This window comes from Nesoenas mayeri, assembly GCF_963082525.1.
Source record: "Nesoenas mayeri genome assembly, chromosome: 8".
Taxonomy (NCBI): domain Eukaryota; kingdom Metazoa; phylum Chordata; class Aves; order Columbiformes; family Columbidae; genus Nesoenas; species Nesoenas mayeri.
The window spans coordinates 10,489,982-10,513,918 of NC_137554.1; the positions used below are offsets into that span (position 1 = coordinate 10,489,982).

Below are 23,937 nucleotides of genomic sequence, written 5' to 3' on the forward strand. Positions count from 1 at the left end.
GTTAAGTCATCCATACTCTGCTGCACAGTTAACTACAAATCCTAAAGGCACACTAGAGATTAAAGTGTCAAGAACGCAAGCAGTGGGGCAGCCTTGTGACCACATCCCTAAGGATGAAGCTAATTCTGCCGCTCTGTGGACTGCAATCCAGTTCTCAGCATGCAAAACAGCGTGTGCACGTCAAGCTGCAGTCATACTCATAATCTGGTGTGTGTTTTTGGAAAACAATTTATTTGGGAATTACATAATATTTTTGATTTTCCAAAATACATCTTACTAGATCCTACAAAAGAAATCTAAATAAGTACAACAATATGAAATTAAGTTTGTTGCAACAGTCATTAAATATTTACTTCCACTAATATATACATACAAAATGCCACACAATGAGCTTGTTTACCCTTGGAATGTGTGCTGCGTTCCAGCAGTTACGCTCCATCTCCTCCAGTTCCACAACATGAAGACTCAATATTAACACTTTGTACATCCTTTATTATAGGCAAAAAGCAAAAGTTTGTTGGTGGTGGTTTTCTTTTTTTTAATAGAAATTAAAAGTAACCCTCTGCAGTTTCACAGCTGTGGTAGTTTGTCTACTGGGGTATCAAACTTGAAGTCTGCTGGGAAGAGATCTGGAGCTCGAGGATAGATCAGCCTGTACGATTGTCTAATCGTAACATCAGCCACACCAGCAATATCACCAATTTCTAAGACAAAAAGTAGACAAGTGATTAGTTTCTACTAAGAAAAAAAAGCAGCAAGCATTATTTACCAATAAGTGCTATATACTTCGCTTAATTCATAACTCTCACAAAAGCCTGGAAAAAATGGTTTTAACCACTGTGACTAATATTTTGCATGTAAGTCAGTCTTTCTTTTCACATGCCACAATTCAACTTATGCTACCAATGATGGAGTAACATCAGTTTCAAATTGACAGAGGGCCAAGAGTGCAAAAGTCATTAAAAACATCTCCTGCAAAGCCTGCATGTGCCCAGCAACATCCTAATAAATCACTATCATCAGGATCTCCTACTTGTGCCTTCATAAAATACAAGCAAAACCATCAGAAAACTTAAGCATAGGCAAAAAGGAATACCTTCAGCTAAACATGAAATACATTTACCCTAAAATACACAGAGCAATAGGTCAGAGGCACAGAGCAAGCGACTGTTTGAAAGAAAAGAAAAACACTTGTTTGAGATGCACAAGACAAAACTATTAGAGATGTAACCAAGTTTGGAATCTAAGCCTTGAACTGCCCGAAGGCCTCCAGCATTGTCTGAGGACACCGAAGGAGCGTGGAGTCGTGTCCGTACCCATGGGAGGCAGCTGTGTTTTGTGTTAACGATCACTCTTAGGAGCCACAGAGCTCGGGGGGGCACAGACGCAGGCACCGCATGGGCGGCCTGGGCTCCAGCTCACTCACGTGCCCAGGCAACTGCCAGCGTGACAGAAGCTCCAGGGGTGCAATAAGCAGTGACTAATGCAGAACAAAGCATCAGAACCTGACAGATAAGGCCATTCTTTACCTAAAAGCAGATCTCCACTAAGAAATGGCCAGGTTTTTTACACTTCTGATCTGAACTGGACTAAACACCTCCACAGAACTCCCACATCCAGCTACAGGCACTTGGATCCATTTGTTGCAGCCAGTTCTAACCGTGGCAGCCTTAAGCCCCCTTCCCTTCCCAGGCCCCACACAGCTCTGAACTCTGCACGGGTACCTGAGGGCTCCCCTGCCAGAGAGTGATGAGCTACCCCAGCCCTGCTCTCCACCGCTCTCCATCTCTGTAACAGCCTCACAAGAAGTGAAGGAACACAGACCAATTTCGGTGATTCCCTGGCTGCCAGAATGATCAGAGACTCCCTGTAATCTCAAATCATGATGCTATTTGTGGCTGCCCCTAATCTGGAGTATTTCAGAGCAGCAGAATGTACATGAGCAAATATTATCATGGGTCAAAAACTGAAATTATGCTCATTTGAATGGACTGGTGTATTGCATTTAAGAATCCAACTCCTAGTGCCAGAACACAGTGAACTCAGCTTACACTGAGCACAGCCCACTACTCAATTTCTATTCTGGAGAGTGGGAAATGCTGGTTTGGTCCTTGGTGTATGCAAGTAGAATGGTGGCTTATCACCACCTGCACAGACCTCATCCAAGTTTTACACTAACACTGAATTCTCTTTCAAGCAGCAAGACATGGGGAGGGGGAAATAAAATAAGGAAGTATTACCTTTTTGTGTCCTTTTGTCTGCAGAAGCTTGTGATGCCATATAAATAGCTGCAGCTGCTACAGAGATAGGGCTTCTGCCAGGAACCAAATCTAATTCCACAGCTTTACGGGCAATATGTGTTGCTGCCATTTGTACTTGTTTGGGAAGACCCAGATTGGAACAGAATCTTGACATGAAGTCTCCAGTTGTAATCAGATCAACGCTGGTTTCAAGAGCTTTCAAAATAAGTTTAAAACACCGGCCTATTTCTTTCTTTGAAATCCTGGACACTGCACATATTTCTAAACAGAGAGTAAAAATTAAACTTCAGGCTTGACAGAATTTGGTCCCTCAAAACAATAAAATTTGATTCTCAACATATTAAGACCCACACAGAAGGCCAATGTCAGGAAGGCCACCATCATTATATAAGCTTTGCACATTTGTGAAACATCCAAATCACTTCAGTCAGTGCACGTTTTTCATAAGGAGCTAATGAATACAGCTTGCTTAGTAAGGGAAATTTCATACTCAATGCCAAACAAGTTATATCCCTGCACATATTTATTTTGCACACATTTATTGCAGAACTATTTGTTCAAATTCAGTTACAACAGTCCACACCATCCTCCGATCCACGCAATACCTTTCACCAACACTCAGAATGACTTTCAAATGCTAATTGTTTTTTAATGCATTGTGACCAAAAATCCCATGCCCGAGAGCCTACTCACTTCACAAATATAACCAATTTCCAGAATCCCCCCTACTCTCCCCCAAAGTTGAGCTCTAGCTCAGAACAACCAATTCAGCAAAGTCCAGGAATGAGAAAACCAACCTCTTCCTACAATAACAGTAACTAGGCCTTTACTTCATAGCAAAATTGAATCTGTATCACTGAAAACTTACCTTTAAATGTTCTTGGAACACCCTCTTGCCTACAGGCGATGTAGAGACAAGCAGAAGCAATAGCATCATTACTCCTTCCCTTCAGGCTCTTCTGCTCATACACTTGCTTGAATAAATTATTTGTTCGATCCTTCAAAGCAAGAAGACTAAATTTAATTAACTCTAGGCCATTTAATTAGCAGCAATATCAAAAATTCATGTGCTCATTATATTATGCTAACTAAGTCAATGTCAGAACAATTTAAGGAAGGCAGACAGGAACTTACAACTATATTTCTAGGGAGGTTGATTCTGTCTGCCATGTTCGTAATTTCTTTAAAAGCATTCATCATTGCACGATCAGAGCTGCTCATAGTTCTACGATTCTGGTACTTGGAATTCCCAAATTCATCAAAACTTGCTGCACCTGTGCCCTGGAAAGAGAAAATTGTATTGTCAATAAAACACAAGCAACTTCCCCCTCATTTAAAGCGCAAACGTCTCCCAGCTCCATACATCTTAACTCAAGGCACTCAGTTCAAAGCATTGTGCGAACAGGCGTCACTGAAGTAAATCATACGATCGAGTACTGTTCCAAACATCAGGTTCTACACTTTGCACAAGTCTCAAATCATTAATTGATTTCCAAGAACCACAGATTACGTAGGAATTTTTCTTTCCTAACATAACAATAATTTAAAGAATGAGTAACACGTAGCCAATGTGCGCATCTCAACGCTCCTGTCACCAATGCTGAGGTCCAAGATCAGATTTTATGCAACCCATATGTCACTTCAGCTGCATCTGCACTGTGGCAGACTGGCAAGTCACAAGGACAACATTTTATGGCCAACTAGAGACTAGTTATTACAGTAACTCAAATACAAAAATGAAGGCATGGGGAAAGAGAACATCCAAACCAATGACCTATTCAAAACCAATTTGATATTGTGTCTGCTAGCAGCTGCAAGCCTTAGTTGTTGCAAAATGTCAAAATCTGTACATTCTGCCTTTACAGGAAAACCAGGGACCTCTTAAAAGAAAAGCCTGGGGTCTTCAGAGAAGTAAGAGCGACCAACTTAACCTGGCAACCTCAAAACAATCTTCCAACATGCATTTTTTTGTACTTACAATGGGTCATACAAGTTGCCTATTTTTGGTAAATGCAAAATAAATTCTGCCCAACTAAGAGGGTCTAAAGTGTTTGAGGTCTTCAATTAGCCATCAGCTTGAAACATGTCTTTAGCAAATAATGCCATGGCAGATTAATGATAGCTCAGGATGACAACATGGCCTGTAAGTTCAGAAGAGCAATGTCTGTAATATACATTGTCTACTTTTGTGTTTGCTGTCACAGCACGTGGGGCCATGAGTTCTCTCAAATGGGAAATGCTTCTTCACAACAATTCCACACCACGGGTAGGGCCCGGGATTCCCTGAATCAGAAAGCATTTATTCCTTGGTGGCACCTTCAAACAAGGTAGCTGGGAAGGGGCATCCAGCCTTCATCACGGACAGAGGTGGCCATTTGAACACACTGAAACAGTGGCCGCTGCAGACACAGCCTACTGCACTGTCCTGTTTGCCAAAACCAGCGAGCACAAAGCAGATCTTGAACTGTGACTGACTGCTAACCAGGCTATTCACAGCCAGCACCTGCACACAGAGGCACAGGACAAGGACCAGGACACAGCAAACGAAGGGCACACACCCAGATATCGCCTTATTTCCCTGGGCTGCCCAGATGGGGTCAGAGATCACTTCTTTCCTGATCCAATTCTATAATCTCTCTGTGGTGCACTTCTGCATTTAATACATGTCCTTTGACTGTCACTAACAACCTCTGGACCATTCACTTACACTGTGCCACTTCCCTGCACTCAGGACTCCAGTTGCATCCCATTTCTGATGAGCTCAGTGAACACCTCTGCTGTTGAGACTCATATCTGCACTGCACACACACTTTAATACTGCTGTGGAGATCCAGGACTCCGGCACAGAACCCTCCCTCACAAGTTTCCCAAAGCCCTTGAACAGGCCCTCTATGGCAGATGCTACGTTCCAAGACTGTTCTTGGCTTCTTTCTACTCCTTCAAACATCCTTTTAGATGAAAGAACCGCCCAGAAACGATGCTGGCACCAACACAACAAAGGGCTGCTCCAAAGGCAATCCTGCTTGTCATCAGATCAACTGCAGCACACAGCCTCTACTTCGAGAGAGATACAGTTCTGTGCCAATATCCTAAAGATCAGCCTAAAGAATGCCAACCACTTCCACCACAGCCAACTATGCTATTCATCCTCATCTTCACAGACAAATTAATCTTTCTTCCAATACAGGCTGTTGCTACCTCAAACAGATGGGTCCCTTAAGTACTAAAACCAATTAGAAATTAATCCCTTTGAATGGGCAAAGCAGCCCCTGCTTTGCTGCTCCAGATACAGACCACATACCCCCAGCAGAAAGGAATCCCCAAGCAGCACCTCCTGGTTTTAAAGAGGAAAGGGTGACAAACCATCTTGTGAAGCGCATCTGCCCCCTCCTTTACTAATTATCAATGTCCTCTTTCTCTTTCTGATTTTCCACAAGACAGGTTGTGTTTTGGGGTGTTTTGGGTGGTGGGGGTGTTTTGCAGGGGTTGTTTTTTGTTGTTTTAAAGATTCTTTATCTGCAGCTCTACCTCAAGCAGAAAGGAATACATACCTCTGTTCCCTGTCCCATGCAAAATGCTAAAGCAACCTCTGGCACACAAATCTGGGGTGCACTCCAGGCCACCCTAGGAACTGTTCTTAACTGAGAAAATACAACTTCATTCTGCTTCATTCCCTGGAATTCGCAAAGGCTTTTCTGTACTCTGTCAGACACTACTTATCTTCCTCATGACTACATCAGTTTCACCCTTGTTCAACCACCGTGCATATCTAGGTCAAGCCTCATCCCAGCCTACTGCTGGCAGGGGCTTCAGAAGACTGCTTGATATATGTACTGCTTCCTTGGGTTAGTTATTTTTGCTGCAAAATTCATGCCCTTTCTGCACTGATAGGAAATTTCTTCAGCATCTTCAGATATAAGCCATTCTCTTCCTTCTAAACGACTGAGGAAAAATGCAGTTCCGGCTACAGAGTTGACATCAATGAGCTGACATCCCAGAGCCCTTGCTCACTGGCAAGACAAACACAGGAACTCTTGTCCAGAACACATCCTGGTTCGTCAAAGAGATTCCCGATTTCCTGTAGAAAATAACGCGTCTCTTCTGTGATTCTCCCCATAAAAATAAAATACCCGCACTAGGACAGGCTGCCCTCCCTACATTCTCCTATATTATCCTGGCAGTTCCAGTATTTGGACAGTTTTACTCACAGTTCTTATAGGTTAAATCACACCACTCTGACAGTCATGCCTATTCTGGGATGTTCTGGTTAACAGTGAAACTGTTTCATTAGTTGAACATCCACCTCTAAAAATTTTTAGTTTTCACTGAAAACCAAACTTTTTCACAGATATTTCTTTACGTCTTTAATTCTCCCACTGAGGCTGCTATCCTTATTCTAAAGGAGGATCTGAACCTCCAGAGAAAATAGGGTTAACAGCACAAGTCACTGTTCACTTGGATGCAAGTTCTTTAGCTGAAATATCTTTTGTCATCTCCAACACAAAAGTTCTAAAAGAACTCTGAAGGTTGTTCCACCTACTGAATGAAACTGAGTTGCCAGAAACAAACCCTGTATTTACACAGTCCCAAAATGAGCCAACGGTGTGAACCTGGAGTTCATTTCTTCATCTGTGTATAAAGGTGTATTTCGGATCTTTCTCATAGCTGACCAAATCAAGGACAGAAATACAAGCCCTGAGAACTATAATCTTTCTGGACCTATAAGATGACATTAAAACTCCAGGGGCTTCTGCAACACTGCTTCACAGAGCTACTTAGCAATGCCAGCTTTTTTAATGGAGCAGCACAGAATTTGTTTGCATCACCATAAGACATCCTAAAATCTGGTGGTTAGTAATGCCTGGAGTTGTCCAAAACACAAGCATCTACTTGGACAATCCTTTGAGCAAGAAAGCTTCTTTTTCACAAACAGAGCTTCAAGATTAGCTGTCCACAGCCGTATTTATTAGTTGTCTTCAACTCTGAAGAATTCTTGGTTGAAAGGTATAGTACACACTCCCCTTACATATCCACATATATTTAGGTATGTCTACTTCTTCCTCGCAACATCACTGGAACGAAAACTGAGAAATCCTGGCGTGCATGTCCCGCAACACACAAAGCAGCAACACATTCTTAATAGTTATTTCTCAGCAACTGGACCACTCTTAATGAAACATTCAAGAAATCCACAAGTACAATACAAAGTACGACAACAAAAACTTACCTGTGTCACAGTTTCATTGAAGGGAATGCATTTGTGCAATTAATCTTGCTTGCTCTCTTATGGCAAAGAGCAGGATACAGCTGTACGACTAAATTTCAGCTCCAATATACACTGAATACTTTCTTCTGGAGCAGTCACACCATGAAGGAATTCTACATTTAGTGCTTTATCATTAACTATAAGAATGTGTAAAATATGCATGTGGATTTCTGGGTCTCCGATATGAATCTGATACAGATTTTATTACAAAAAACAACAAGTTTGTGTTGGGCAGTACTAGCTATTAAGACCTCAAAACTAAGTGTCTATTATTTCAGAATCACCTCAAAAACAAGTGCTAAGTCAGTGTTTCTTTAAAGATTGCAACATCAGCTTTTCTATTTGTTGCTGCATACCAACAAGTGACAAGTAATGCCACAGCACCACACTTTCCTTTTGCTCAAGAGGTCAGCCCTTTCCTGTTACCCCCAGGAAAGAGCCACATTTTACACACCATTGAAATGTAAGAGTTCAATTTAGACAGAATCTCTTTGCAAATACATTCTCTGAAGAGTTTCCCTGTGGACGTACAAACATGTACTTGACATAAAAATGCTCAGACTTAGCAAAATTAAATATTTTAAGTGTTACCTTGCCAATCATTGTACTCAAGTCGCCATCGCTCAACAAAGGATTCTGGGTATCCCCGACTCGAGATGGATCTTTTGTTGCCTTGTCATTGCTGAAAGTTCTCCACTCTGACCCTACATCTATGACCCGGTCACCTGAGTTCACAAAAAGCAACAGTCTGAATTAATGTAATGCTTCATTAACTATTTTAAAATGTTATGTTACACACGAGCTCTCTGTTGTAAGAAGGCAGTCTGTTGGCATTCTCAAACAGATGGTAACTTGCACAACAATGTACCAAAATGTTTAGAATCTACAAGTTCAGTTGAAGGCAATGGAAAAAAACTGCACAGAACAGAACTACAATCGCACAGAAAACATAAATAGCTATAGAGATATGCATCCAGAACACGACAACTTGAAGACCATCATGGGATCTTCAACACACAAAAGGAATCAAGACCTTGATTTCAAGCTGGAGATCATAGTTGCCTATGGATGTTCTCAGAGCTTAAACAAGTAAGTTACTGTAACTTAAGTTCTCTCACACTTGCCACGTGTTCAAAGTGCACACGTGAATAACGCAGAATCACCACGTAGAATCTCATTAACCTGTAGTCTCTTCTGTGCATGAGCTCCAGGTCTCTGGTGCTCTGAAATATGTCAGTATTCGGCAAGGAATAAGCTTGAAATTGAAAGCTGTGAATGAACCAGAAGAAATCACCACAACCAAAAAAAAACCAAAAAAAAGGTTAGAAATTTTGTGACCAGGATTTGCCAGCCATGCTCACAGCTACGCTCCACCTTTATTTACCGCTGTAATGAAAACCATGTGGGGAAAAAAGAAAAACACCCAAAACTATAAGGTTAAGAATATAGCAGAGTAAAAGAAGGCACAGATCTGTTCTTTCTGCTATAAAGCTCTCCCCTAGCTTGCAAGCTTAAATTAGCAGACAGCGTGCTACTCTAGCTCCTGGACTCTCTCTAAATATTTGATTCAGCAATGCTCCTTCTATGGCTTAGCAGCAACTTTGCTTTTAGACAACTACCCAATACTGTTTACAGCATCTAAAAAAAGCAAAATGTACTTAAAATTCTGGCATGGTATAAATAGAACACTGAGTACAGGGCAATGATGTAATATTTTTTCCACACAAGTGGGAATGACCTAAATGACTCGCGCTCAGGGATCTGCCTCTTGTGAGTTACGAACCATTCCTGCTCTAACAAAAAAGTGTTCTATCACTGCCTGCTTTGGCAAACTGGTTACAGAGGACTGACACTACTATTTCAAGTAAGAAAAGTTTAAGTTGAACAAATCACTGAATATAAAGCATTTGTGAAATTAGGATGCGGTTTGCAAAAACCTTTACTTTGCCAAGAAATCTGCTATTGCTGAATAAAAGTTTTTCTGTATACTTTCAGTATTTTATTTAAAATATAGAGGGGTCTTAGGACATGCATTCCACCTTTTAAAAGGCTTCTATAAAAGTGTGTCACAAGCTAGAAATATTGATAAAAATGGAACAAATAGGCCAAAAGGTTTCCATAGATGAAAAATATACCCAGCTACAAGCAGCTAAGTATCCCATTCTACAAAAAAAGAAAGGGGAAAAAAAAGTGTGGCATTCATTATTTGTGATTCTATTATTTGTGACTTCTACCTCTTCAAAACATAAAAACCATTTTGGAACCTTGATGTCAGTACAGATGCAATTAAGTGATTCAAACAAAGCTTTCAAATACTGAAGTCAGCCTTACAAAAAGCATAAAGAATCAGCCTTGAAGACCAGTCCTGAGTTAACTTTTCAAGACCTGAACTGAATTTGCTGGGTCATACACTACTGACTGGCTTTCCTAAAGTATCTGGAAAATGGGTCTGCAGTTAAACATTAAGAGGAAAAAAAGCTCCCAATAAGTACTTTACAAAATTATCTCTGCTTTCTCACATCATTATGATGTTGGGCTTGGCAACAGCATCAACCTATGATAAGTATGGGAGTGGCTGTATATTCCCTTCACTACTTCCTTTTGATGCGGTCCTTTTGAACAAAAATAAGCTTCCCTAGATATGGTTATATTAGACACTCCTTTATTTAATTTCCATCAAATAGATGAGTTCATCTCCTCAGCTTCCCCCTCTGAAGTACATACAAAAATACAGTTTACAGGACCAAGTTTTTGTGGAACCCAACTCCGGTATGATATCCCGAAGCATCTTTCTGAACATACATGAGTTTTTCTCCATTACCCCATTTAATTTCATTTCATAAACCATTCTTCCAGTATTCAGTTACACTTTAAAATACAGTCTTACAGACTAACACACAGGCTCTAATGGAAATACACGCTGCAAAGTTCACTGACTCAGGTTACCCACCATCTGAAAAGCTCATTTAGTGAAATGCAGAACTGTTACTCAGAAAGGAAAACCTCAGACCAAGGTTACTTTTCTTCACAACTGCCAAATGCCAACAGCATGCACTACAGAAACGCAAGAGTAAACTCACGTCAGCATGAAACATTAAAATATTATTTTGAACAGTTTTTAAAAATTAGCTAAAAACATCTACATATCACAAATCATTTATGTTTACTCCTCCCTCTAAAAATAGAAAGCGATTTCTCAAAGGAAAACATTTTAGCTTGATGAGTCCTAAATTTGCAATTACATGTTTACAGAAAGAATACCAGCTATTTTAATGTTGACCTCCACTTACAGTAACTCATCATACGTATGTATTTTATTCTCTTTTTGCATTTTGTATTATCCGTTACATGAAGACAATATAGCTGCAGATTGAAGATGTTTAATCAAAACAAGAAATAGGATGAAATCCAAGCCTCCAGTAAGCAACGTTATGTTCCGTGTCTAATCTTGAAGAAGTTCTGAGAAGGTCTGTTCTTAAGTATTCTTCAGAGTAGCTCTAACGTTAGTTGTACATTGCATCAAGTTCTACATATTATAACTAATATTTTAATCTTAACACAAATATTTTATTAAAATTTAGTTGCACTTTAAAGTACCAAAATAGCAATTGCTTCCACTCAATGTTTCTTTCTTACAGTTAGTTAGGGAATCTGCTGCCATCTAGTGAGCACATTCATTATGCTTCTAATTAAAAGCATTTTACAATGCTTCACAACTTCTATTTACGAGCAGATGCGTTACATTTTACCAAAGAATAAACTCCCAGGGGACAAAAGACAAAAAAAACCAAAACAACAAACCCCATACCACAAACAAAACCACTCACAGTTTTACAGTCATAGCTGCTTCTACAAAATTTCCAGACTCTTTTAAGATAGCAATATATTTTGCAAAAAGTTATCTTGCTTTCAATGAATTGTAAACACCACAAATGCATCATCACCAACAGCAATAGCAGCCTTTTCACAAGACTCAGCTGCAATAGCAAAATGAACCAGGAGCAGGCTCTGAGATGCTTTTTATTTAAGACAAAACACAGGCACCCCCCCAAAAAAACAAAACAAAACAACACAACACACAAAACTGAAATCCACAGAGTGCTGTGGCTAGTTTCCAAGTTTCCAGACACCACCAGCCTCATATCAGTACCAATAGGCAACTAATGGACTGAAATGGACAGTACAGCACTGCAGGCAAGTGACTGTTAAAAGAACAAAGGCTTAGCTGCTCCTGCGTATCAAAATAATGACTGAGCTTCATTTTGGAGGAAACAAATGAGAGCAGAAACGCTGAAACAATCTGGTGGACAAGTCTGATCAGCTGAAGCCTCTCCAAGACTTGTAGCCTTTAAAAGATAAAGAGCTCAAGTATTCATGAAGGATGCTCCAAAACTACAGATTCTCAATGTTGTGCCTGATCTACTCTGTATCACCAAAAAAATAAGAGGCTTTGGACTCTTCTTCCATCACAGGAGTTCAAATCATTTTTAACCCTTATTTGCCCTAAATCACTTTGCCAATCTGACAAAGAAGTAAAAAAAAAAAACCATTCCTTCAATAGGATGATTCAAAATGTTAATGTTATCCCACTAGATAAACCTAGTACTCCAACTAACAGAAGCATTGTTCATAGTGGCTCTCAAACACCTTTGGTTTCCAGCCTAGAAACCACTAACTAGCAAATGTCCAGGAAATATTAATATCGTGCTATGAGCATGGTTTATTACAAAAGCCTGACAAAAGATGCCAACTTTTGCCATCTAAAGTCTAAGTTTTCACTGTTACAAACATTACTGCTGAAACAGCTAGAACCATCAACTTGCCTTTAAAGCAGAACTGCGTTAGACTTAAAACACAGACTATTTGAAATGCTAACTAAAAAAGGCAGCAAATTGATTTCTTCATATTACAAATTCCCTATGTAAATGAAACATCCATGACTGTTCATGCAAAAGTCATCTATTCAGACTTTAAGTACCAGCATCCTTTACAGTCAGCTCTTCTGTGGATGCAAAGAGTTTTATTTGCAAGGACTAACTTTTGTCAGACACTGGCACTGTTAGTGCTCTGGACACCAAGTGCCGAAGCAGTAACCAGATAAAAGCTGCTAATATACATACATATCTAAAGATTTTTGCCTGCCTACTTAAGCAATACTTTAAATTAAGAATTCACATTTTAGTTTTAAATGTTGACAATACTCACAGAAAGAAGTAACCATGAACATGCACCCAAATATGAAAAGATTTTTCACCATCTGGAGATATAAAGATATCATGATAGACATAATTCCATAACTCTACGGGATTCATGGCAGAAGTACTTAAGTACCTTCTCCACTTAAAGGATACTACTAACATCTGAAAAAAAAAGGTTTCTTCTGTTTTCAGAAAACAAGCATCTATGTAGAGATGCAATCAATCTTATCCCTCATGACAGACATCCTGAGTAACTGACTGGCCAGCAGAAAGGCAACCACGAAACCCCTTCCTACCTATTTGTTATATTGTAGGGGAAAAAAAAAAAATACCTGCCATATAGTAACATCTATCTCTTCTTCATAGACTGTACCTGAATTTAAGATGTGCTTTTAAATCTCAAACTCTTCAGAAGCATTAACCAATCAAATATTCTGCTGGAATTTTATAACAGCTTTAGTGCTGACCACAAGCTACCGAATATTCTTCCCCAAAACTCTTCAGCTGAACACCCAGCTATACACAGAACAGGGGATAAACATCTGAATATGGGTCCTCATCTGACTCAAAGCTTTAACAAATTGATACGCATCTAAGGATTCTCATCAGCTGAAGACAGACTTCTGCATTGTTATTTCAGCAGGCTATCCAATAAAACACCATACAAGAGCACTGTTCTTCTTGAAGGCATACCTGCCTACTGAAGCAACAGAGGTAACCTGTTAGAGCACATCACTTACTAAATGCCGAAAATCAACTCTTCACTGCTCCAATTCCTGCACATTAAAACAACATTTAATGAAACTATAGACAAGTTTAAGGAAAGTCTTAGATCAGACAGGTACTCCTACCTAGCTGAGGTGCTGCACAGCTGTACATACCACCAGACTCATTCGTATCCCCATCTGAAATTCAGCTCGCCACCTTACTACATCAAGAAAATTCAGTGCTTTGTATTCCACTTTGATTCTGCTTTCTTCAGCCCCTTCTGGCATATCACCTGACTTCCACCATTTTTTACTGCCGAAAAGGTACCAAGCAAATATTTAACTGTCAAGAAATAAGATCTACTAGCCTTGTGTTCTTGAACAAAATCTTTCTCCTCCCATCAAGTCTGTCTGAAGAATGAGATATGGTCAATGAACACAGAACAAACTACTTCTCCAAACATGAAGAAGTCTGTTTGTGAGTTCTCAAGCCAGCACACAAACAGTTACCGTACCATATATCCTAGAATGTTTTGAGAAAAGTATGTATAATAAGATAGAAGACTTACAACAGTAGATAAGCTTGGACATAGACTTGTAAAGTCTCAGATGCATGTCAATCCAAATTAATATCAAGATTCAGTCATACTGACATTACAAGATTTAATTGTTATAATACTGCACAGCAAAACAGCACAGTTTCTTTAGAACAAGTGAAAAATGCTGAGGGAAGAAAAGGTAGCATACTGGATTTAACTTAAAATTTCAGTCTTATCGAGACACTATGAACACCACCTATGAGTACAAAACAACTCTGATTAAAAATATTTCTAAAGACTCCCTTTAAGAAGCAGTACTTCCAATATACAGCTCTAAAACACAGAAATTTGACTGTTCATTATCCATGCACCAGCTATTGTACCCTATGACGCAGTTTTACACTTAACAAACTCACTTCTTCCACGAATGTGAGACTTTAGTACTTTGCCACAGCAAGCAGGAAAAACATCAAATAGAAATACACTTAGTATGTTAAAAACTCTCTGCTCTGATTTTAGCAAATTGTAATTAAAAACCAAAAAAATTTAAAAAAAAAAATCAGAAGTCACATCACTACATACTTCACAACAGTAAAATAAATGCACATATTCAGGATTTACCACTCTGCCCCATGTACACCAGCAGTGCTCTGCAGACACAATATTTTTAAGTAAATCAGTAACACTTCTTTGGGTACAGAGTATATTGTGTCTTTTGGGGTTTGTAACTCTTCTAATTGATCCCTTTCAGTTATAAAGATCTCAATAACTTTCAGACCACCTCAAAATATAGTCTGAATGGGCCCTATTCACATCAGCTACACATTACAACCTGTGTAAGGCTTTAAATGCAAATACACAACCTGCCTATATAAGAGCAGGAAATGAAATCACTACTCTCTTAAAGGAAAGACGTATAATGGAATCTGCAACAAATACATAAAAGATTTATCATCATTAAACAAAATTTTGTCTTCACTACCTAAAAACATCCCTACTTCACATGCATCTCCAGAAAACAGGCATCAAGAATTGGATCTGGTTTTCTCCTTCTTAAAAGACCAAAAGCGAAAATATTGAATGTTCACACTCCTGTTTGGTTGTGCACTCTTCATCTAACTGGTTTTCCAAACTAGTTGCTAGATATCCCAGCTAATTAATTTGTCATATGGAGAAAAACTAAATTACTGAAGAAAGGCAAGACAGAATGAGAACAATCAGTACAACAGAAGTAAATGTTAAAAGCTTTTAGTGATAAATCCATTGAAAGGCCTACTTAAAAAAAAACACATGCTCAAAGAAAAAACACTTTTGATCCTACCAGTAATGCTCACTGTAAAGGAGACTAAGATAATTTTAAGCACATTTTAGAAATTCAATTTAGCAAAAGTTTGTATTAATACTCTAACAATTCTGCTCATCAAAAATGCTGACAACTTGAACTGAAGAAATTTCCTATGCTGTTGATTCAGAGGAGATCAGTGAGTAAATTTCTAAAGCAAGAATACCTTGTGACTGGGTAACAGAAGGTACATGAAGCGATATTTCTAATAAACTCCAAGTTCCTAAAAAGGAAACGCACCAAGGAAAACCCTTCCCTCTTCTTCTAAAGCCAGCATTATCTTAAAAGTTATTAAATGATCAAAATGGGATTTTCTAAACTTTGGTTCAACTTCTATGGCAGCCACACAAAGAGCTGAACATGGACTAAACTATTTTGAAGCAATAACTTAGAAGCCTATTACCATATTTCAATAGGAAATGTTGCTGTGGACATTTGAATTTTTAACCAGCAAATTTATTATGGTTCATTTACAAGAATTCATGCAGTTTAAACTAGCCCTTCTTTTAATAAAGGAACAATCCTCTCCCTAGCCTTTTCAACGGTTTCATAATTTTAAAAGAAACTATGATGGTTTGCTCTGTACAAACTTCAGCCACATGGGTCACGTGCACTTGACTTCATCTGGATCCTTGGAAAACTGCTTGTTGTTCAGGTCATCATAAATCACCTCCAGCACAGCTACAGAATTTGTTTGTAAAAGTACATCACGCAGATGCACACATACCAAGAGCCAGGCCACTGAAGAACATCAACCAGCAGGTGGATCAGGCTGCTGAGACACCAGTGGCTCAGGTGGATCCAACCGGCAACATAAAAGTTAATTATAGCTCAGTGGGCCCATGATACCTCAAGGTCATCAAGGAAGGGATGCTACATATAGATGGGCCCATGATTGAGGACTGGACATGATCATGGACACAATTGCGCAGGTTATCCACGAATGCGAAACATGCACTGCAATCAAGCAGTAAAAGCCTCTGTGGTATGGAGGCTGATAGCTGAAGCACAAATACGACGCCTGGCAGGTTGATTGTATCACACTCACACAAACCAAACATGAGCTTACAAAGGCAGAAACATCCATCAGATGGCTGGAAACATATCCTGTGGCCCATACCACCACTCAGAACACTATCCCGGGCCTCAAAAAGCAAGTCCTGTGGCAACATGGCACCCCAGGAGGAACAGAGTCAGGCAATGGGACTCACTTCCAAAACAATCTCATAGACTCCTGGGCCAAGGAGTGTGGTATATCACATCCCCTATCATGCACCAGCCTCCAAGAAAAATCAAACGATGCAATGGACTGTTCAAGACTACACTGAGAGCAATGGGTGGTGGGACCTTCCAACACCAGATACACATTTATCAAAAGCCACGTGGTTAGTTAACAGTAGGGGATCTGCCAATTGAGCTGGCTCTGCCCACTCAAAACTTCCACATGCTGTAGAAGGTGATAAAGTCCTCATAGTGCACACAGAGAATGCTTCCGGGAGGACAGTCTGGGTTAGTCCTGCCTCAGGCAAACCCATCGGCAGCACTGCTTTTCCTCAAGGACCTGGGTGCACTTCATGGGTGATGCAGAAGGACAGGGAAGTCCAATGTGTAACTCAAGGGGATTTGATCCTGGGTGAGAATAGCAAACAAATAAAACTGAATAATGTTAACTGCTATATAACCCTGCCACTGTGTGTCATCACTACTACAGTTGCTATATGCCATATCAGTGGTATTACAGTAAGAATCACCCAGATAATTGAAGAGTGAACTTTGATAAAACCAAGCAAAGCACAGCACTGGCTTCGGCAACTGGCATCCAGCAACTTCCTTGAGATTGACACCTTGAACCCACAGACCGTGGCCACAGGCCATGCCAGATACACCAGCTACAAGCTCCGGACACAAGATGCAACACTCCAACACTGCACACCATCTCACCTGCCCTCAAAGACTTATGACAGATGGGGCCCAAAGCCATGGTCTAAGTGAACTCAGTGGACATTTTAGGATGGCCCATAGACCAAGCGAATGATATATGAAAGAGAGGAAAAGTGGTAGAGATTAGCTGGAATGTTATTGGAGAGCCTGTGATCTGGGCATGACATAGATGGCATAAAATAAGGGGTGGATACTGTTCTGGTTTCAGCTGGGATAGAGTTAATTTTCTTCCTAGCAGCTGGTACAGTGCTGTCTTTCAGATTTGGTATGAGAAGAATGCTGATAATACACTGATGTTTTGGTTGTTTGGAAATAATGTTTATACCAAGTCAAGGACTTTTCAGCTTTATGCTAACAACTGTACTAAAATTTTTAATTCAGTGGAAGACAAGAGCCAAAACAAAATCACAAGAGTCTAGGAGGGAGGGATATAAAGCCATCTGAAACACTGAGCACCACTGAATGAAACACCTGAACACCCACCCTCAAAACAGAGGCTTCTCTTCTGGTCATGGCATGTCTAAAAAAATGTAACAGAAATAAATGAGGTTTAAAGAATGATCATAACATGAGTATTAGAAGTTTCCCACACAAAAGGAATAAAGACAACAGGATGAACAATAAGATGCTCATTCTAAACAATAACCATAAAAGTAGGTATGCAGCATGTTCTATGACAATATGGTTCTCTCTCTCTCTTGTTCAAACAGAAACAATGCCTAGAAGGCCTTTCATTGTAAATATTCCATTATACTTAGAAAGGCAGTTTAGCCAGTGGAAGTTGTTGCCATGCGAACACAGTAAAAAAACCTCAGCAAAATTCCAGGGGAAAAACTGGGTATTTACTTGGGATAGTATTAAAAGCCTTAGGAAAAGTAATTAACAAAAACAGGTGCTGGCAAGGCCAGAAAGATAAATACTTCAGGGCAGAAGATAACCTCTAACTAACAGTAAACAGAGATTCATTTTTATTTTTCTTGTAAGCAAGTTACTTGACAAAGACTTTTTTTGCATTTCTTATAATATTCTGCTTAAGACAACAGTCATTATTAAAGACAGAATACTGAAACAGACAGCACAACAGTCTAATCCAATATTACAATATATTTTAAATGACAACATATTTTAAATTTTCAGTCTGAAGAGAGTTTGATTCTTTTCATAATGCAAGAAGTTACTGAAAGACAGACTATTAAAAACAGTAAGCTTTTAACCAACAGCACAGCATAAAAGAAAATATAAAGGCATCAAGAAAAAGCCTTTTAATACTCAAATAACTATATACCACTTCTATTGGAAAATGAATCTACACGCATAATTTAAGTTACATGGTAATTCTCAAAAATATGAACAGCTACTTACCTACTACTAGCCCACACTCAGAACAAATCATATCACCAGCTCTGTAATCCTCTACTAAAATAGAATCTGGATGATTTGGGCAAGTCACTCTTGGAAGTACATCCAAACTAAGAAAAAAAATTAGAAGCATTAATTACTTTTAATCAAGCAGGCTACATATCCAAAAGTATAAGAGTTACCTACTGAAAAGAACAATTTAATAATACAGAATTTACAGTGACTTGAATATTAAACTAAACACCTGAACTTCATCCTTTTAATTGAATACTGTAACACCACATTTGACAATCAAGACTTTTAGTCATCTTAAATTCCAAATTTTTTGTGATATATCTTGTACCAAAACAACTTCAGATTAAAACTTCAACAATCTAAACAACAGGCTTGATTAAGCGTAGGCTAACTCACAGTCTACCACTAAATTAAGTTCCCCAATTAGTTAGTGGCGACCGCTTTGTTCCAAATGAGTGTTCTCACACATTCTAATCAGATCAATATTACTTACCAGGTCCATAATTCAGGAAGTGGTGCATACACTAGATGTATTTTTAGAAAATAGTCAATTCTACCACTGTTTTATTATTTCCAAGTATTTGAAGAAAAAGTCCCATTTTAAATTAAGCAACTTATTAATTGTGAAATGTTAACAAAAACAATCAGCTCATGAAGAGCATTATGTGACATCTGCTTCTGATAACAGGAATCTGCCTCTTTCACATTCAGGCATCTTCAAGAATCACAGCAGATACAAAAAGGCTCCTCTAAAATATTATAGCACTATTTAACAAAACAGCTTTAGTAACTGACTAGAGTAATAACCAGTTGCTTCTAAAACAAGTGTTTTAAAAGTAAATCACTCAATCAAACTACTAGTGACTGTTCAGTAATTCTGTGAGAATTCATAATTTCAAAATTGGAATAATAAATATTTACAATTAGGGTCTGTATAGTCAACAAAGCCGTTTTGCTGAGCTAAAAAGGAGAGGGTACAGAGGTTGATCACAAAAAATTCATCATGAGTATCTACCAACCTAAATCTCACTGCAACAAAAAATAACTCCTAATCCTTTCAATTGTAGAAAATATCCTATTAAAAGTTAAACTAATCTGAGTTCCGCCCTTTCCCACTAGTCCATTATTTCAGCCTAATCTACACATTTTATCTTAACTTTTACTTTTAAAATATTTCCAATGAGTCAAAAGCACATAAAAATAAGCCTAAACATTTTAATCCAGTAACGAAAGTTCTAAGACTTGAAAATAAATTGGAAATCAACATCACTATTAACATTACAGCCTCCAGAAAGAACATGTACACATAAGATCTTCAGATGTAAATTATCTTCAAAATCCTATATAAAAGCTTTTTAAATCATTTTCCTTCTCACTATTCCCAGACAGTAGTTTCACAAGACAAAACTGTTGACAAAGTATGCGCGGTCATCTGATATTTGGCATCACACAAAAGGCTAATGACACACTAAGCAAAAGAAAAACAGAATAAAATCCAGAAGCCTGAAAGAATACGAACAGTATTCTGTTTCAGACTTTAACTTCAAAAAATATTATGAAAATTGGTCTTCCTATCCCAATTTTAACTCCTTTCTCTCAGCACATATGCTGCACTCCTTGTACCATACAGGTTCAACATACTAAGCGAGCTACACTGAAGGAAAACGCATAGTGCGTGTGTCAAGATGCATCTCAGCAAATACCTCCCGGGTTGCAATAAAACTAGCAGCAAGCACTGCCCAGATCCTAGGACAGGTTTAGCAGGAGTAATAAAGAGTCGCTCCACAGCCTGCTCCATAGGCCTGCCTTCGTTCCTGACTTGAAAGAAAACCTCGATACAGCTCCAGGGAAAGAGACTTATTTCGGAGCCCGAGACCCGTCTGGCCGCTGCCAGTACGGGCTGAGGGTGGGAGCCTCAAGGCTGCTGTCGGGCCCCGATCCGCCGCAGGCTGCCCGGCGCCGGGGGCTCCGACACCCACGGGCCGGGCCGGGCCAGGCCGAGGGCGGCCCCGCTCCGCCAGAGCCGCGGTCAGGGCTGCCGGGGCTGAGCGCGGCCCCGCTGGGAAAAGGGCTCGACCGGCAGCGCCGACAACACCGAGCTCACACGAGCGCGGGGTCCCGAATCCCGTCACCGATCCCCACGAAATCCCCCAGGACCTCCCCTGGAGCCCTCCCGACCAACACCGACTCAAAGCAGCGAGGGGTGGCCAACTCAGCCCCGGCGGCCCCTCAGAACCCGCCCGGCCCACACGGAGAAACCCCGGGAGGCCCGTCCCCGCACGGCCCTCCCTGGCCTCCTGCCACCCCGGGAGCTGCGCGCAGGGCGGCCCTAAGACACGGGAAACCGGAGAGCGGCCAGAGGCGCCGCGAACCGACAGAGCCGCGCCGAGCCGGGGACACCGGGGCCTGGCAAAGCCGGCCATGGCCACCGCTTCCTCCTCAGAGGCAGCAGGGGCGACGCGGCCATTTTCTCTCCTGTGCCACGGACACGGGGAGATGGCGGAGCGCCTCCCGCCTCCTCCCCCGCGGCCCTCCTCTGGCACCCAGGCCGGCCGGCCGCCCGTACCGGCTGGTAGACGCCATCTTGACTCGCTCCTGCCGCACCGCCCTGTAGACTCCAGCGGCGTAGCGACGTTCCCCCTTATATAGCGACAGCGCTGGGCGGGGCCTGCCGAGCGCTCGCTACGGGCCGCGCCAAGGGACACACGGACGCGCAGCACCAGGCGCGTGCGGGCAGGCTCCACCTTTCCCCCAGGGCCTGGGTAAAGGGGGCGGCTTTTACTAAAGATTAATTTCCTATTGAACAATACTGTCTTACGACTCTCTCCCTCTCCATTATGGCTCCAGTCTATATGCTTGTGTCACTGGAAATGCACTTGTTTTTCTGAAAGTAGTAGGGGAAACAAACACAATTTAGTTAGGAAATATTCCTTTTGTTCCTCTTGAAATTGAGATGTCGCAACTAATCTTTAGCCATTGCTTCGAAGTAGACACCAAGACCCCCAGCCTGACTCCAGCAGACACACATGGGCTTCCCACCTTACCCTACACCCTCCTGACACCATCAACTGCTCCCCTTCTGTGTCACACACTCACACCCACCGTGGAAGCAAATGTCAGGCCAAGGAGAAACCCACAAACGCTGCTGCAAAACCAAAGCTCTCCAATGCTGGATTCCTGTCCAGACACTAATTCCCCAAGGGGTTATCCATATGCAAAATTAGTCTGCATATTGAGCAGCAACAACAGGTTTTCAAGCCCAACCTGTAAAACAGTGGAAAAAAACCCTGTTCCTTTGGTATGAGCCTCTCCTTGCTGATAAAGGGATTAATAGGACAGGAGAGTCTAGAGATTTTGGAAAGTGCCATTACTTCAGTGCTTTCAAGTGATCAGAACTGAAGTCTGAACAGCTGTAAATTTGTTGTCTATTCATCAGATACAAAGGACTGTTCACACCACTTAAGACCACGTCTCCACTATATAACAAGAGTATTCAAATTTGCTAGCTCAAAGGAAATTCAGTGGGGTTGAGAAGTTCTCTTAATACTTAACTAATATTGAGTAAAATTCATCATTACACAATTTCTAAACACTTTTCTGTTGACTGAACTGCTGTGTGCTGGTTGAAAATGTGCTAGTTTGAACTTGCCAACACATGCCTTAGATTTAAAAAAAATACATAGACCTTTTGGAATAAAAGGAAGCTGGACGATTAGAAGATACAGATGCTAAGAAATAAATTTAAGGCTTCTCTTCTCCAATTTGCAATGACTTTTTTCACAAATGCTCAATAAAGCCAAAAGATAAAATAAGTAATGAAAAATAAAATTACTGTAACTGTCCATGTGAATACAGCATGTTGTATTAAGTTTCCCCATTAGCTCTGAAAAGTCTATGTAGCAGTGTCTGCAACAGATGTGCCACATCAGCAGTCAGTCCCATCAAGCTTTCCAGGTTTGTCCTGGCTTCTCATATAAGCTGCTCTATGAAAAAGATCATCTGCTGGCAGTCACTGCGAACAGCGGGTCCCTCCTGACCCTATCTCATTAACTAGAATCGAAAGAGTTTAATTTCCACCACAGAAGGTCAATAATTTTCAGAACTGTTGCAAAAAATATGATAGATCATATCTCAACTTTTCTTTATTCCCTGTCTGCATCCATTTTTCAAGCGCTTTGTTCACAAGCAGCAGAAAAAAAATGGTGGATATGGCAGATGGGAACACCACTATTAGCAGTCTCTGTCAACAACAGATTATTTTAATAACTTATGGAAAGTTCATCTTGCTGCCCCCAGCTTTATCTGTTCTTTCCCATCACTGTAGTCACAACAATAATCCTATTGTAAAACTTACTTAATTGGTCGTTCTAGAGTTCCTTCAATTTTCACCCAAAGTATCTCATGCTAGCTTTTGTCAGTAATAAAAATGTGTAATTAAATTGCAATTCTTACATCGCTATTACTACCAGCATCATTTCAGCAATAACGCAATGGGATATTCAGATTCCTTTGCAAACACAACAAATAGTACATTAATGAAAACAAGTCACTGGTTCGTACTTGTATGTCTAAAGGTCCTTTGTAATGGTTTGTTGGTTTAGGCAATGGTCATTTTGTTAAAATAGCAGATGTCAGTCAAATGCCTCAAAGAAGCAAAGAAGGAAACTATAAACAGCCAGAGCAGCTGAATTATGCTTGGTATGTTAATTCATCTCTGTGCTGCATCTTATGTGTTCAGACGTTTGATGAAACAAAAAGATTACCACATTACACCACCTGAACAAAATAAGAAAAAAGAAATTTAAACTACTCAAGTCTAATACAATGGGTCCTATAACATGAGGGTTGTGGTTTAACCCCAGCAACCAACTAAGCACTATACAGCACTAAGTAGCTGCTCGCTCACTCCTCCCAAGCCCTGGTGAAAAGTGAGAAAGAAACTCATGGGATGAGATCAAAACAATTTAATAATTAAAAATAAATCATTATAAAATTATAACGAAAAGAGGAAAAAAAATAAAAGAGGAAAACAAAACCCAAGACAGACAAGTGATACAAGTGAAAACAATTGCTCACCACCAACCAACCAATGCCCAGCCAGTCCCCAAGCAGCTGCCTCCTCATCAACCTCACAAGTTTTATTGCTGAGAATGACATCATATGGTATGGAATATCACTGGGGTCCGCTGTCCCAGCTGCGTGTACACCCCCAGCCTGCTCTCTGGCAGGACAGTCTGAGGGGCAGAAAAGGCCTTGACTGTGTGTAAGCACAGCTCCCTTAGTAGTAACAAAGGCATCCCTGTGTTATC

General features: G+C 40.3%; 1 protein-coding gene across 3 annotated transcripts; it reads right to left on the reverse strand.

Annotated features, from left to right (window-relative positions):
• Positions 1-42: 42 nt before the first annotated feature.
• Positions 43-21,234, reverse strand: GTF2B (general transcription factor IIB). 3 transcript variants are annotated; one of them, XM_080348933.1, is made up of 8 exons: positions 21,195-21,227; positions 19,122-20,446; positions 18,617-18,723; positions 8,119-8,252; positions 3,396-3,542; positions 3,130-3,259; positions 2,241-2,522; positions 43-704 (listed from the first exon to the last, which is right to left on the reverse strand). In XM_080348933.1, exons 3-8 carry the CDS (start codon positions 18,645-18,647, stop codon positions 571-573), a joined length of 858 nt encoding a protein of 285 aa, XP_080205059.1. In that variant the 5' UTR covers positions 18,648-18,723; positions 19,122-20,446; positions 21,195-21,227; the 3' UTR covers positions 43-570. The 3 variants fall into 3 exon arrangements, with proteins under 3 accessions (XP_080205059.1, XP_080205057.1, XP_080205058.1); XM_080348931.1 differs by lacking the exon at positions 19,122-20,446 and having other exon boundaries at positions 21,195-21,234; XM_080348932.1 differs by lacking the exon at positions 21,195-21,227 and having other exon boundaries at positions 19,122-20,800.
• Positions 21,235-23,937: the final 2,703 nt, after the last annotated feature.